This window comes from Ptychodera flava (assembly GCF_041260155.1).
Source record: "Ptychodera flava strain L36383 chromosome 23 unlocalized genomic scaffold, AS_Pfla_20210202 Scaffold_23__1_contigs__length_28996876_pilon, whole genome shotgun sequence".
In the NCBI taxonomy this organism is placed as follows: Eukaryota; Metazoa; Hemichordata; class Enteropneusta; family Ptychoderidae; genus Ptychodera; species Ptychodera flava.
Genome location: NW_027248277.1, coordinates 6,642,963 through 6,660,207, shown reverse-complemented (window position 1 = coordinate 6,660,207; position 17,245 = coordinate 6,642,963). Strand labels below are relative to the sequence as shown.

The window sequence follows — 17,245 nt, the reverse complement described above, 5'->3', positions numbered from 1 at the left end:
TATAATATAATATTGGGTTCTTCTATAGCGCACATATCCACAAGTACATGTGCTCAAGGCGCTTTACAATTATTATTACCCCTGGTCACTGGACCTAATATGATACCACTCAACTCCCTGGGGAGCAAACTACAGCTCACATGTGCAGCCAATAAGCGCAGCAGAGCTAAACACACACATTACAACCACTGTCCTACCAGGTACCCATCACTCCTGGGTGGGGAGGAGCAATGAGGAATAAAGTGCCTTGCTCAAGGACACAACACCATGGCCATGCCGGGGCTCGAACTCACCATCCTGTGATCGTGAGTCCACTGCTCTAGCCACTGGCCCATGATGCCTCCTGTATTCCCACTAGAAACGTTCTGAGCAACAACTTGAAATGCTCATATATAGATGCGAACACTAACCCTCCTTATGGCTCTCAAGATGATATCTACAAGGACTTAAAGCAAAGTAATGTCCTTGTAATACCACCTGATGAGCCGTTTAGAATGGAGGCATTGTGGGCCATTGCTGCTGGACTTCCTGTGTTGGTTCCAAGGAGAACTGCCATGGCAGAGTTTCTGAAGTACTGCTTTGGAAACCATGCGGAATACTTTTTGTATGAACCTAACATTGATGATTTGTCAGATCAGATTTGTAAGATGCTGAACAGAACTGAGGCAATTGGTGTAACCAGACAGTTGAAGGATAAATTCCAAAGTCACACTGACATCAATCAAAGTCAGGAGAACTTCAACTCGTGTTTATCTGAAATTCCACAACCTAATACTCTGCCAGGTACAGGTATAAATCTATGTGCTTGTGCAAATTTCATAATTATAAATTAGTAATCATATTAGCCACTCTTTCATGTATATGTGTGCCTGTATATTGTAATCATATTTATATATATATATATATATATATATATATATATATATATATATATATATATATATATATATATATATATATACACGCAGTATGCGGTTTGACTTCTCCGATACAAAGTGCTCAATACAAAAGAAGAGTGAGATATATAAGAGTTGCTGGAGAATTGATTTTACAATTTCATGTCTACAATATTTTGTGAGTCGCAAGACTTGCTCATCAGGAGACTAGACTGGAGTCTAGACTAGACTAGACTCCAGTCTATAGTCTCATGATGAGTGAGTCTTGCGACTCACATTGAAATATATATATACCCCTGATATATATATATATATATATATATATATATATATATATATATAATATATATATATATATATATATATATATATATATATATATATATTATTTTCTTGAACTGTTGAACAAAGTAGAAAATTGTATCAGAGTTTCCTTTCTATAGTCTCCTGATGAGTGAGTCTTGTGACTCAAGTTGATATATATATATATATATATATATATATATATATATATATATATATATATGCATTTATTATTTTCTTCAACTGTTGAACAAAGTAGTAAATTTTATCAGAGTTTAAACTCAACTGTGCTGAACTACTTTCAGTGTTTTAATTGCTACCAATTCATGACGTATGGTAAATACAGGGAGACTGGATGTAGATATGCTAAACAGGCCATACTTTTCAAACATTTTCTGGATATGTTCATGTTGTTTAAACATACAGAGAGTTACAAACTACAAAGTGTTGAAACTACCATGAAAGTATCATTAGTAGAGAGCCATATGTCACATAAATTACAATTTGATTAAGCCTGAGATGGCAATATCATTGATGCCATTTTGTTTCTGTTGTAGTAGCCGTCTCACCTCCCCACAGACAGTCAACTGATGACGGCATAGGTTCTCTGGAAGACACATCTTCTCAACAATCACTCTCACCTCAGCCAGGTAAGCATAGCTATTAATGGACACAGTGGACATTCCAGCTTTAATTTCTTAAGAAGAATGGTTTTGATTTAATTAAATATTAATCCCTCATATTTTTCTGTGTTCAGTGAATTGATGTAATGACAGTGTCAGATGATTGAAGGCAAGAGATGATATAACGGCATAAAGCCACAATTATCTTCCAAAAATGAATCCAGCGAGACATGAGGGAATCATACACTTATCACATGCATAATATTCGTAAATATTTTTTATTGAAATATTTGGAATTTACTGACATGCTTTGCAGTTCAAGCTCTGAACTACTTTTGTTGATCTTTATGTCAAGAACAAGTTGTAAATCATTTCAAGATATTGATGTTTGAGACACCTGCTCACAGGGCAAATGCCTAGCAATTACTTATGTTCAACACATACCTCTAGTAAAGCTATGCTTGATTTCAGCGATTGCACAAGCCTAGAAATTTACCTCAGACAAACTTACATTGCTTTTTAAAAGCAAAATTCTATTGAATTTCAAGAGCCTGGACTAAGTCACATAATGTTTCCAAGTAGCAGGAGCCAACATTCCAAGGCCATGAAAAAAATCACTTATGAATAGGATTAGGAGTTGTGTTTTTTCGCATAGTAATCTGTAATATTTTTGACCGTCAACTGTGGTATGATGTAAAATTTAATATTAAAATCAACTATTTGACCTATCTTCATACAGTGAGTCCAGAGTCGCCAATTTTTCCAAATGTGGCATCAACAAGTCAAGTACAGACAGCACCGGTAATTGCAAGGAAACGACCACTCATGCCAAGTAAGCTGTTCAGCAATGTAACTGCTTTATATATTTGAGCTTATTAGGAAAATACCGCAAAGGATGCACAAGGACATTGGCGCAGTGTATCGCCCGACGCGAAGCGGAGGGGGGTGCGCGGCGCCAATGTCCAAGTGCATCCTTTGCGGTATTTTCGTAATAACCTTATTATTATACATCTTATATTCTTGACTGGGGCATCAAATTGTCAGAGTAATGACCGTTTTCGTGCAATGTCAACAATTTTTCTTCCTATTTATAGTTCAAGTGTGCGCTATATCTCGGATGTGCTTCTGCAAGATCTGGATAGTGTGTGTGTGTGCACTACACACGTACGTACAGAGCGCGGGCGAGACATGTTCTGGCACTCGGCCAATGAGTCCCTTGAAACCGTTCAATAGTGAACGCGCAGATACAGCTGCAGGGGATGGGGCGCCTTGAAACCGTACGTGTTACGGAACGTACAGCTTTTTTAGTGCACGCTAAATTCTATTGCTCTCGATGGTAGATGTATGATATTTGAGCTTATTAGGATTTTATATTTCAGGCAGAAGTCTTTTCCAGTTATAAAGATTAAGAGGTGACAATCGGGCAATTTCGACACCTTAAGGCAACCTTTTCATTCTTATTTTTATTGTGGCATAGCTGATTTGGTGTATTTGAGGACAATTTACAAGAATGGCTGCAAAGCCCGTTGTCACAGCAGTATCATGACAGCTTTTTTCCATACAAATATCTGTGAGAGTTTATGCCAGCTAAATGAGTTAGTAGGTGTGTGTATCAATATGTACGCAATGATAACAATGGATTTTAAATTGGATACCCAAACCAAGCATGGCCAACGATTGGTCAGAAACGCTGTTCCATTTATCACGAACACCCTGACTGAAAATATAACAATTTGTTTACATAGCCTATAAACGATATTTTTCCTCTCCTGCCCAGGGTCCTGTCTCATGATAATGTGTAGTTGGATGAGTCTAAATGTCAAAGGTTAGCAGTGAATACAAAGAAGCAAATGTGGATATTGGTGGATGCTTTGTCATTTATGCATGCCATGCTAAGGTTAAGGTCCTCTGATCACGATCGGGCATTCACTCTGCAGTACACAAAGTCATGTTGATATAATAGTTGTGATACGACACCAAGGAATCCTGTCTCTCTCTGTGTACACTGTGACGAACAGCATACACTAGGTAGTAGTATAGACTAGCAGCTATGACTGGCTGTGCCGCCTCCCAGCTGTTGGGAGGCGTCACAGCCACAGCCAGACACTAGCCATACTACTACCATGGCTGCAGTAAACTAGAGGTTTTGCCTGGTGCTGGTTTTGTCATCTAACCCTGGTGGTGTCACTGTTGGGGGAATGGGTATCCATGCAGGTTCCTAAAATCACAGGGAGTTTTTTAGCTCATATTTGGTTTTGTATATAAATACCAAAAAGAGCTTATATGATGAGTCGGTGGCGTCTGTATGTGGGTATGTATGTGCGGATGTATGTCTGTCACACACAAAGGCTCCCATACCGCCAAAGCTACCATCTCAGTATTTGGTGTACAGGTAGATGCAGGGGTTGAGATGTGAATGTGTTCAAATGAACATGTCAGAGTCAAAAATGTGCAAATGAGGTAAGAAAAAGGGAAATCCTGTAAATGTGCAGGAGTAGTGCATGCCAGTGCCTGAACAGGCCAGGCTTGAGTCATTTCCTGTCATTGTTTATGAACTGTTACATATTAACAGACCAGCTCAAACCATAGACAGTAGAGGGGGGAAGACTCTCTATACTCAAACTAAGAGGGGCTAGCTGTGTTTGCTATGTATATTGCTAAAGTTGGCCTCTAGTACCTAAAGTTTCAGACCTTATTTACTTTTGTCATTCTTTTTTTTTCCGGTTCAAATATTTCTTGTTGTTTTTCTGGTTGTACAGTACTGTGCAGAAATCATTGTCATAACATCAACGTAGAATTTTCCTTTACTGAACAGATAGAAACAACATTTATCGGTCAGTGAAATCGAGAAAAAGGGGTACTTTTCCAAAAGCCTGGTCTGAGAAAGGTTTGAAATATCCCGGGAAATACCTATCAGACACTCACTAAAACTTCACCAAAAGTTTCATTGTGCATTTACTATGCTTTGATCTGGTTTTAAAACTGTGATTCGAAATCTAATGAATTTTATGAGTTTGACACTCCTTTTCCAAAGTTAAGTTTCTTGTAGATTCTAATACGTGTTAATATATGTGAAAACAATATCATAATTCAGCATTGATCTGATTCTATAATATCACGTCTCCCTCCCTGGATTTTGTAATTACATGTTACGGGGTATTTTTGGGTTGTATTTTTTCCCATATTTTTCAAAATAAGGGGTCTTTTTTGTTGAAAAATCCCAGATTAGGGGTATCTTGAAATTTTGTGGAACAAGAGTGGATGCCCATGCTCTCTGAAAGTGTCACCACCGGCATCAAACTCTCCAAAAACACCACATAGCAGGCAATACATCGAACTAGACAGCTCAAGGTGCCTTCATGCTTGAATTCTGTCCATGAACTAGCCAGCCGATAGTACTTGGCAGTCCATGGTTAATCACAAGTGGTGATAAATGATGTAGCATATCAATCAAACATTAAATTAAAGTTATGACAATTTGGAATAAAGTAAACTTGAATCTATTTTCGGTAAATTTGAATAACAACCGGAGAGGTTGCAGAGAGGTCGCGAAAACATGTACGTGGTATTTGACATAACTGCACGTAGCCACAGTGCCTCCACAGGTACAAGAGTGAGGGTACTGTGGCCCAATCAGTGTTTTTTTCTGTGCCAAATACTGAGAGAACAAAAAAAGAAAACCAATGGTTAATGATCAGGCTGAATGACATGATATACCAGTATGTTAAACAATATATAGCGTGGTATCCATTGGAAAATTTTCACTGGCTTAGTACTTGATGCTGAACGAATATGACTAGAAAGTCTAATTCCTCAAGGAAGCAGCAGCATTCATCTGTGCAGTCTTAGCTCTTGTTGTTTTTTCCTGGAGAAATATGAGTTGCAATGGAAAATCTCTGAGTTGTGCAACAGTGACATATGAGAAAGAATGATCATCATAGAATTTGAGTCTCGTTCGTTGAGTTTTGAGAGAACGCCATCACTTGAAAGGAGATATCTGAATTCTGGTTTATGAAATCAAAACTCTAGTGCAAAAATACACAGTCCCTCATAACTGGTTTATAATAGTGTACTAGTGTCAGTAGAATTGTCTCGGCTTTATTGGAGGAGAATCGAGAAAATTAAGAAATGGTTCCCCTTAGCTATGAGTACTCAGCTCATCAACTTGCATTTTTTACAGTTCTTTGTCATTTTAGGTGTTTTTATCAATTGGAATTGTCTGTGCAAGTAGCAAAAAACCTTAACATCAAAATAAGCCAGAAATTAGACACACAAAGTAAGAGAAAATGCTTTTAGTATTGCAAAGGCCTAACCCACTGTCAATTGTGGCATACTTGAAGTTATCTGGTAATGTTAGCCATGAGTTGCATATAGCCTCCGAGTGTTCCTAGCGTTACACGGGCTAGCCAGCATGCAAGCATTTTTTCTGTTTGTCTGCAATTTAATAAAGTGAATAAATCGGTATATCATAATTAGGCTACAATTAGACTACAATATATCAAAATTGGATCACATATACCGGATTTTTCTGAGAGTACACCCAGGGCCGTTAAACAGAAAATGGCAACATTGTCTGCTTCACACCTGTTGCTAAATAACGGCCCAGGGTCGTAATTCGGTAAAAATTTACCGCCAATTAACTAAAAAATAAGGAGTTATTTTATCACTGTTGATCACAAAACCAAAAATAAACGCTGCAAAACATCCACTCATTTTTTTTCTCGAGAGTTTTTTCTTTTTCGTCATTGTGCGCTACAAATTCTAACAGATCCATCTTCAACAAAAAGGACACAATGTTGCAATTTTCTGATGCATCATACAATAACAAACTGACACTCATGCACTCATTCACGCACGCATAAAACTAAACTGAACCCAAGATACGATCAAGATTTCTTTTATTTGTATATCAACACAAATTGCAATAATAATTATACACATCTCTTTGGAAAATAAAATCACACATGGAAAAATAAATTACGAGTCGGGTAAAAATAACGCATGGATAATCAACGCACAACCGTGACAACACAAGGTCCCATTGTGCTAAGTTTTCGGAAGACAATATGACAGCTAGGACTAAAATCTACAAGTGTTCCTCACAATGACTAGCATATCGCCACTAAAATCCTTCGAAATCGCTCTTGTCAGAGTCCGACAAAAAAACCCTCATCGCCGATTCGAACTCCTCTGCGCTGACTGTACTGCATACGCTGCTGTCAAGGTCATCTTGGCCCCCCACTCAGCACACTCTGGAGTTAAGTGTTCAACAGATCGACTTCGATGTTGCGTCCCATGCTGCCGACACCACAACATTCGAAGGCTCGCTGAAAATCCACACAGGTCTTCACCTTTTCTGTGGCACGGTGGACAAAACCAAACAGCGTCTCCCAAGAAGGCCGGCGTCGATAGCCCTTGACAGTGTACTCTTTCGGGCCCGTGGTAAACCATGCACTCCATTCCTGTCGTAGAGCAGCTTTGAAGGGGGCGTTCACGCTGACATCGACTGGTTGCAAGTAGCTTGTCGTCCTTGCGGGAATAAACTTGACCGCCGTCTTGTACCTTTCGTCCAGTAGCTTCAGATTCCCTTGGTCTTTGTAAGAAGTTGCTTCGTCGAGGAGGAGTAGTGAGGGGCGCTGCTGGAAAAACAATCCCTGTCGCACGCGGTAGACTTTCTCGATCCACTCCCGCATAACCACGGACGTCATTGACCCTTTGTTCGCGAGGAGCACCACGACATCTCTTGGAATGTGACACTTCGGTATTTTCTTCAGCCCCTTCAAAATCACTGCCGTCTTCAGAATCTCTCCTGTCATCGAGATACACAGAACTGCTGTGAAACGAGCCTTTGTAGCGCCACAGTGGTCGGCTTCAACGTTCTTCTTACCCGCGAAATCGATTGTTGTATCGGACATCATGTCGATGTAGACGGGCGTTTCGTCCATGTTGAAGATGTGCGATGCATCGACGTCTTTCGTCATAACACCAAGAACGTCTAAGTGTTCTTTCACGATACGCGCAGTTTCTGAAGGCGGGCGACAGTCCTGTTGACCGGTGTGCGTGATCTTGCGGACGCTGAGGCCATGACGCTGTATAAAGTTGAAGATCCACTTGTCGCTACATTTGAAGTCAGACGTCACGTTCATTACTTGCTGCAATTCGCGAACTTTCATGGATATACTAGGCCTGCATTAGATAAAAAATAAAAACAAAAGATCAAAACAGGGAATGCTAGCGCTTACAGACAGGTTAAGTCGATAAGTTTTTGTTTTAGTGTTATGTCCCATTGGCTGGAATGTTCTGCGCCTGTGAATGCCGGATGCTTGTCCATAACAACAGAGAAAACATCAGTATGGGCATACGCGGGCGTGTTTATGTATGGCTGTGGTTTGAGGGACTGTGGGACTTAAATACTCAAAATCTTCATTTGTTGCCACGCATATCTTTTCATTTCGACCACAATGGTGACTTTGGTATTTTACAACATAACATGCACTTTTAATAGTTTGCTAGTATCCATTTCAACTCAATAATGGACAATGGACTCATCGTTAGGTGTCGCCGTTCTCACACTACAGAAAATCCAGTCATTGTGACCAGGCGGGAGTGTAGAGAAATACTTAGAAGAGCTCAGTGTAGAATTTGGGATTGAGATAATTTGTTTCTTCTTGCTAGCCTGATCTGACGCATTCTTTGAAGTTTTATTGCCCTCGACCTCGTTCACGCTGAGTATTCATAGATGTGGTGGTTATCCAGTTCTCGGGGCCTGAACTGGATAGCCACCACGTCAAAATTCATCATAATCAACAAACCATTCAATAACTGTCATGACTCTGAGACAGTCCTTTTCAAGGAGGACATGCAAGCCCACTTGTAGAAAATGATCAGAAGTTGTAGCTCATCAAATTATGATTTTCAAATTGCATTGAACATTACATGTCATATACTTGAGATAATATGTTTGCAACCTTTCTGCATACTTATTTTACGTCCTTCAATTCCTTGTTGCTTTCAATCCCTCTTCAGTGATGATTAATTGTCTACTTTGGACATGTGCAGCATTCAATATGGCCATTTCTATTGAAGCAGTAAAACACATTCAGCAATGGTGTACCAAAAAATTTTGAACAGGTCACAACATATATGCATGAGCAATAGGAAATGCATATCTGGAGCAACTAACAAAAACAAGTGTTATGTCTGTTGCTAAGGTGGTTTATTGCTACATATCATAACAGTATTTTGAATTTCTGGTGTGAACTGTCAAAACATGATTTTTTCATAAATAAGAGATTTTGCATGTCCCATGCTAAAACGAGCTTACTTTCAGTTCACCATTCACTGTCATCAAGACACTGGTATAATAAATTGTCAATAGCTTTATATCTGTGTTAACCTGAATTAAATTACAGCCAATAGCAATTCACCTCCTGTGAATTCTGTCAATGTTGCAGTCCCAAGACAATAGTTAAAGTACACGCTCCCAGAGTGTGCACTTTCTGTAAAGTAGAACAATTTTATTTTATTTTAATTCAAAACTCCTATAACTAAAACTATAGCATACACTCATCATTTTCAGCTTTTGTAGATGCTCATGCGCAAAGTTTATGCAGTTCATATACCGGTACACATGACAGATGAAATGATTGAGAGATGTCTTTGTAATGCACTTGCGCATTAATATAAACCCCAACATTGGAAGGATTGACTGAAACGTAAGGAACGAAAACTTACACTACTTCAGCCAAATTAAATCATGATTTTATCTTATTAATACCTAGAGTAAATTTCTCATTAACAAAATCAATACAAGATAGTGTCATTTCATATTGATACAATAACAGTCTAGAGGGTTAAAGGCCAGTCCTTTTACACATATGAATGTTGGACTGTGAGGACTAAAAGCCATTGTCCTATCATCAAAATAAAGGGTCTCGGTGTCCCCGGCTTATCTTGGGTCATCCTTGGTTCTCAGTTTACCGTTTACAATATTTTTTTCAATGTACAATGTTCATCTACCGGTATATTAAGAAGTCTAGCATATTTTGATTTCCAATTTTACTTCATGCTACAACTTAACGCATAGTTCTAAAACAGACACTTTAAAGATATTATACTGTACAGCTGAGATCGATGAGCGTGAACACTGACACCTGTTTTTGGTTATGCTTCTTGCGATTGACATTAGTGTCACTGGTCGACTGGTCCCCATAAGACCAACTTGAATTATGGGGAATTTCCTGCATGCCTTCATCTTGATAACGTCCATGTTGGGCCATGCAAATTATGGCAATGCTAATGTGATCAATCAAATTAGCAATTGTCGAAACTAGAAAACCTTATCAAATGCATTATATGAAAGAGATGACAAAAGTTAATGCAGGAAACACATAAACCTATAATTATGAGGCACTACTGCTGCACCAGATGCGAACCATAACTGCGTTCTCCCAATCCAAAATATGTTTTAGAGTTTTATTATAGGGCCATGAATTTCCAACAGCTTTTGTGCCGAGCATCACAATAGGTCCAAGCAGGCAAACCACCACCATGTCCAGCTTTCTAGCCCATCTCTACTTCCATCCATGTTTCAAAGACTATGTTTGAAGAGCCAATGTGTTTTAAGTATATCTTTAGCCATCCTGTTATTCCATTGCTGGCTTGGATTAGGGAACCTCTTCATTTACTAGCTAAGTGTAGTACAGGTGACAAACAAAAAGTCAGGCAATTGTTGATGTGCTATCATGACACTGCCAGTGTAATACATTGACATTTCCATGATACATAACACTGTTGGATGGACTGTAGTTTGAGCAACGAAATCTTGCAGGGTCTTCCATATTTTAGTTCCACTAAAGAAAGAGTTTTCTATATCTCACATACTATCATGCTGTACGTATTTTAACTCAACCGAGGAGCTCACGAATCATGAATGCTGACACAGTTCCTACTGCGCTGCCGGTCACTTATAGCAACTGTGATCACAGCAGAGCTCTAGTATTTGTTTATGGGATTCAATAGCTCAGGTGCCAAATGGAGGTGATCAATGTGTCTTGCTATTGTTTTGGCAAAATGAAAATTGTAATTGAGCTAATGTTTAAATGGGAGGTGAACTCACTAATGTGAAAACCAGGGATTGAGTCAGGCTTCTTGAACTAGCAAGCTTCTAGATATTTCAACATTCAATTGAAATCAGAGCATGATTATACAAAGTAATAACAAAAATCGAGGTAAAGAGTAATTTGTCATGATGGTATTTCAGAGTATTTGTATTTATGCTTCTTTAAGGAGTTTTAATGGTCAATCCCTTCCTTTTGTATTTGTCCACAGCTGTCCTGTGTGAAGCAGATCTTGACATCGTAGAAAAAAGGTTGAAGATGGAGACTGCTCAACTGATGGAGAGAGAAAGACAACAACTTGAACTTCAAAAGGAGAAGAACAAGCAACACCTTGACCATCAAAAGGAAAAAGACAAGCAACAGTTCAATATTCAAAAAGAGAAGTGTTATTGGCTGAAATTAAGGAACTTTATGAGCTTGAGAAACAGAAAATCATGGCTAGAAATAGCCCAGATTTAGTGAAAGAGTTATATGAAGCCTTTTATAATTTTAAGGCAAGGTTAGATGAAATAACAGATGGATCCTTACAGTTCATGCTAAGTTTTCTTTCAGAAGAAGATATAGACCATTTCTGGCTGAAATACACAGCTGTAGATGTCGAGGAAGTCATGAATGGTATTCTAATAACACCAAAGATGAGATTACTGGCAGAGGAAGCTGGGTGTACTGCCAGAATCAGATTGAAGATTGACAAGAGAGAATATGAGACAGTCAAAGAAGTACTGCACGGTAACTATCACAAGCATTTTAGATTATTTAACTTTATTTGCTGAAGGTACTGTTTTCAATCAGGTTAGAACTCACAACCTACAGTACCCAGTCACCAAGCAGAGAAGCTACAGACAGAACTGCTGGGCCAAATCCCCACTCTCAAAAGAAATGTGGTTCAATTACCAAACTAAGTTGTTACAATTTTTCTGACTGCGATCTCTCTACACCTTGTAGAGTTCAGAAGTGCTCACGCTCACACAGTCACTATCACACATTGCACACAAACTTTATGTTTGCCAATTGCATCCAAACACTGTTTTTTGTTAGCTTGAACATAAATTTTATGCCAGTATATTTTTACATCTCTTCCAAAATGTAGGTAGGTAGGTAGGTGTATGTATGGATGGATGGAAAGCTTCACAATTGCTGCATTTATCTCAGTTTGTAGTAAGTGTGATTACCTTACCCGAAACTGAGGTAATTATGCAGCTGTGACCAAAACATTGTGAAGTTCTCTTTCACAAACAAGTTGAGATCAAGATAAGAAGAATTCTATTAAGCTTTGACATTTACTGTTTTTTACACATTAATTTCCTCAACAGATATGTCTACAGAATACACAGTCCCAGAGAAGACGTGGGTTAGAAGTGTTGCATGGGATAAGTGGGAGAGATATGTCGTAGACCATGTACATGAGAACCAAGCTAAGTATTTGATAGAACAGTCAAGAGTTCATCCAATTGTAAATGAATTGAGAGAGGATGATTTTTTCTTTCCATCATTGGTATCCTACTGGCATGATAACTTTTATACATTGCCACGTACTTTGACAGAGGCAACTGAATATGCGATTAATAAGGATGTAGTTAGGTATTGTGAGGAACATGGCATTAAGATAGGGAATATGTATGATGTTGTGCAGGAAGGGCTTCAGGAAGTTGGGAAACAAGCATTTCATAACTTTATAAGTGAATTTAAGAATAATGCATCTTTTTACTCAAAAACAGGTAAAAAACAAATATTCTGTCGTAAGCCATCTGTTTCTTGTAACAAAAGATATTTACTGTGCTTACTTAGGAAGAAGCATAGCAATTCCTTCGTCTTTCTGAATGACCGTTTGTACTTTTATGCTGTAGCTGTATATCTGAGTACAAATCTTCACGAGATTTCAGAAGAAGGTGTTCTTGAAGCTCTTGTTTCTTCCAAACCTATTGCTCTGTATTTTGTAGCTGGTATACTCAATGATAAATTAGAGTCCTTTATTGAACCAGTAGCAAACTATGCACAGACGGTAACTCCGATAACATTTGAGTCACTTAGTCTACTGGGTAGTTGCCTTCTTGAATCAAAGTGTCCAGAAAAGTTTGGTGAAATTTTGCAACATTCCTTTGAAAGTTTAGTTTTAGATTTGTCCAGTGTTACATTTGCTAGTGTCTCTGACTATTGCAAAGAAGCCTTAACATTTATTTTAACTAAGACATCAATTATTCCGGAGATTACTATAACGAACAAAGAAGAAGTGTCAGGGCTCTCCAAGACATTTCAAGAATGTCTGAAACATTATATCATTCAGCCACCATGTAGTGTCGACATTAAAGTTGAAAATGTTCATGAGTTGACAGTGTTCAGTAGATTTGTAGTCTTTCATAAGCTTTTCATTGCACAGAAACATTCTTTAGTCAAGCAACATGGTCACATTTCTCTAGAGTCAATCAAAATCACTGCAGTCAATACATTTTATGATGTTGATTACAAAACAGCATTGGCACTTGTCAAGGGATTTGCATCATTGCCTTTGTTACACAGTCTCCGTTTCACTGGATTTAATGAAAAATTTATCATCAATTTCTTGCAATGTTTGACAGAATTAAACGCTAGATTAACAGTGAAGTGCATGGAATTGCCACACAATGGGTTGGGTGATGACATTGTTAGTGCAGCGATGACAAGTATCAAATGGCTTCCATTTCTCAAACAAATTGATATTAGAGATAACAAGTTGAGTGGCAATGGTTGTGTTGCATTACTGCCATTGGCAGATGAAATTGATGTCCTGGTCGAGGGAAATGGTGTTCAAGAAAATTTTGAAAAGCTGCTGGAATGCATACCAGTAAGTGATCAGACAAGAGATATTGTTCCAAGTTTGTCAAAGTTGCAGACAATTGATGATATAAGAAAATTACAAGTTAAAGTGAGGGATGTGACGGAAATTAAAGTTTCAAAACTGCCATCGGATGTCACTCACATGTGCTCCAATGTATCACTTTTTAGTAATTTAGAAAATTTAAGTTTGAGTCAGTGTGGGATTACGAAGTCATCAGCCAAAATGCTTGCTGACAGTTTCAAGTGTTTGAGGCCTTGAAACATTTAGATCTCAGTTTGAATAATATAGGAGATGATGGTATCAAGTACATAGGGAGTGAACTGTACTCTCTGGAATTTTTAATGTATGCAGATTTCAGTGCAACTGATATTACTTGTAGTGGGATGATTGAATTGTTAAAGACCGTTGAAGTCGGTCAACAAAAAAACATCAACGTTTCAACAAATTTAACACCACTTGTTTACATAATTCCATACATTAAATATCAGCTGTTGGATTACCCTCATGACATTAATCTTGATGAAGATACAGTCACCCTTGATAGATTGGTGTTTCTTTATGAAATTGAGACCCTGTGCATTAAAATGAGTGTCAACAACAAGAAGTGGGATGAAAGAGAATTTGGAAACTTTTGTAAAGGCCTCAGCATCCTCACTGTTCTGAATTACCTTGATCTAAGTCACAGTAACATTGGACATATAGGTGTTAAACATTTAAGTGAGGCAATGGTGAAAATGACTCAACTTAGGGGTATTGATCTGAGTCATAATGACATTGGGGAGCCTGGTGCTCAGATTTTGGGGAAAGGCTTTGAGAATATGACCATGCTAGAATATCTGAAGCTTGATCATAACAACATTGGCAATGCAGGCGCACACATGTTAAGTACAGGGATAGCAAAAATGAAGCAGTTGTGGAGTCTCTCCCTCAGTCATAATAACATTGGAGACTTTGGTGCAGAGTGTTTGGGGCATGGGTTAAAGACAGCGACTAGGGTAGAACACATTGATATTAGTCATAATAGCATAGGAAATATCGGTGTAGAATGTATAATGGAAGGAGCAGAGAATATGAAATGGCTTTCTCATCTTGATCTCTGTCATTACAATATAAAAGATGTAGACAGTCACAACCTACAGACTGTAATGGAAAAAATGACAACATTGAGAGTTCTTGATCTTAGTCACAATGAAATCGGAGATCTATATGCAGAATGTCTAAGTTCCGGGTTTCAGTTTATGGGACAACTCTCTGATCTTAATCTGGGTCATAACATCATTGGGGATATTGGTGGAGAGAGCATTAGTGAAGGAGTTGAGACTCTGGCTTTGTTAGGTAATCTGAATCTTAGCTTTAATAGAATTGGCCATGTTGGTGCTGAAAGGTTGATTAAAGCACTAAAGAAGATGAATTGGCTCAGACATATGGATCTTAGTCATAATAACATCGGTGATATGAAAGCAGAAAGTTTACTCCAAGGTGTGGAAGAATTGACCTGGCTTCAATACCTGAATCTTAGTCACAACAAAATCGGAGATGAAGGCATTTGTTTTCTATGTCATGGTATACAAAAATTGACGCTGCTTAGACATTTTGACCTTAGTAACAATAAGATTGGTGATGTTGGTGCAGAGAGTCTAAGTAAAAAGATGGAAAATTTATCTAAATTGAGGCACCTTGATCTTAGTCATAATGTGATATGTAATATTGGATTAAAGAGTGAGACTAAAGGAGTAGTAAGTTTGAGAAAGCTTAGGCACCTTGACCTAAGTTATAATGAAATAAGTGATTCTGGTGTAGAAACTCTAAGTGCATGGATAGAGAAACTGGTTCATCTCAGATACATTAATATTGGTCATAACAAGATTGGAGACTTTGGTTCCAAGATTGTTGGTGGAGTGATACAAAACCTTACTCGACTTCGACATCTTGATCTTAGTTATAACAATATCAGTGATGTTGGAGTAGACAGCATCAGTAAAGGTATGGAACTGTTGAGTCAGCTGAAATATGTTGATTTGAGTTATAATAGAATAGGAGATAATGGTGCAGAGACTTTAAGTAAACTAATTGAGAACGCTCACCAGATTAGAGTCAGGGAATTAAGGTCAAGGGAAGATACTTTTGACATTTCTCCAGTTGTAAAAGCCAAAGTCATGCAATTGGAATATCTTGACTTGAGTTACAATTGCATCACAGATCATGGTGTTGTATCTCTGAGTAGGATAGTTGGAACTTTGAAACTGTCACTTTTCGTTGACTTGAATCACAACAATGTTCATAATATGCCAGATTATATTGGTGCAAGACAAGAAAGGGACATGGCTGGAGCTGCTGCTCATCCTACATATGTTGAATACTGGCAACGCTCAATGTCTAAACATATTGGTGAAGTGAAATCTGATCAGTCTTCTGTGCCATCATACGAATCTGATTTCTCAGCTGGGTCTGAGTCATCAGATGCAATTGATAGTGATCAGAGGTCTGGTGAAAGTAGTGGGTATGATAGTTCCGGTAGTTCCGTATGTTCAGCAGAATGGTAATATCTGAAGTACCATGCACTTTATGTACATCAGTTGAATTAGTTACAAATGCTACCCCTTGTCAACAATAATGTAGTAAAATTGCTGTACCAAACATATGGTTTATTTGCAAGAGTTTTGCAACGTTTTGAGTGCATTTGAGTGCATTTCACACATTCAAGGAGTTGATAGTTTAGTGTTGACTCAACTCTTTGTAGCAGGGACAATCATGACCATTTTGTACATTTGTAATATTTATTGTAATCTTTAAATTGCTACAAGATATTACCATTTCTTACTCAGTTCTGGTGGCACTATGTATTATATTTATGTATCTGTGTATATAAATGTTTACTGGCATGTATGCCCTCTGATCTAAAAAGGAATTCTGTTCTATTGATAGAATTTGTTCCTTTGAATATACTGGTACTCTTTGGGGAAAGAGATGAAATTTGTGGAAAAAGCTAAAAACTGTCAAATCAAGGAACTACTGCTTTAATGCTATTCAAAGGTAATTATTATAAGCGAATTTTCATGGCAATAAGCTGGACTACATTATTTTTCAAATGACTGTGAAATCTGCATAGGTTGTTTTGGGCCTTTTTCTCGCCTTAATCCAATACATTCATTTCAATTTAGAACCAGGGGATGGCATTAAAATTTTTCCACATGAGAATGAAATTCCAATATTTCTTTCTTTGATACCTGTTTACTGAATTAGTACGAAATTGGGTTTTACATTTATACTCACTGTAAATTTATTTGTTTAAATCTTATATGAGTGTAATATATAAATCTTCTTCAAATGGGAGCAATGTTTCACCAATGCTATTTTTCCCTTCATTTCACAACAATGCACAACATTTGTAATTTGTAAATCTATAAGCTTCAATTCTTGCTGTGCTAGATTATGTTCTATGTAACAAATACGAACTTGATAAATTCTCCTTTCATTTAAGTACGTCTT

The 17,245-nt window shown here is 37.8% G+C and overlaps 2 protein-coding genes across 3 annotated transcripts; both read left to right on the top strand.

The window, feature by feature from the left end:
- The first annotated feature begins 344 nt into the window (after window positions 1–344).
- Window positions 345–14,014, top strand: LOC139124113 (uncharacterized). Of its 2 annotated transcripts, XM_070690257.1 has the most exons (5): window positions 345–789; window positions 1,760–1,849; window positions 2,562–2,654; window positions 11,153–11,670; window positions 12,255–13,266. In XM_070690257.1, the coding sequence occupies exons 1-4, from the start codon at window positions 495–497 to the stop codon at window positions 11,398–11,400; spliced, it is 726 nt and encodes a 241-aa protein (XP_070546358.1). In that variant the 5' UTR covers window positions 345–494; the 3' UTR covers window positions 11,401–11,670; window positions 12,255–13,266. The 2 variants fall into 2 exon arrangements, with proteins under 2 accessions (XP_070546358.1, XP_070546357.1); XM_070690256.1 differs by lacking the exons at window positions 345–789; window positions 1,760–1,849; window positions 2,562–2,654 and having other exon boundaries at window positions 12,255–14,014.
- Window positions 14,015–14,097: 83 nt separating this feature from the next.
- On the top strand, window positions 14,098–16,299 carry LOC139124114 (protein NLRC5-like). The gene has a single exon (XM_070690258.1). The coding sequence runs from the start codon at window positions 14,098–14,100 to the stop codon at window positions 16,297–16,299; it is 2,202 nt and encodes a 733-aa protein (XP_070546359.1).
- Window positions 16,300–17,245: the final 946 nt, after the last annotated feature.

Coding starts and splice junctions, on each gene's coding strand:
- LOC139124113 (XM_070690256.1), top strand. CDS start 11,376: ATGGCTAGAAATAGCCCAGATTTAGTGAAAGAGTTATATGAAGCCTTT. Junction 11,671..12,254: donor AGTCAAAGAAGTACTGCACG/GTAACTATCACA, acceptor TTTCCTCAACAG/ATATGTCTACAGAATACACA.
- LOC139124114 (XM_070690258.1), top strand. CDS start 14,098: ATGTATGCAGATTTCAGTGCAACTGATATTACTTGTAGTGGGATGATT.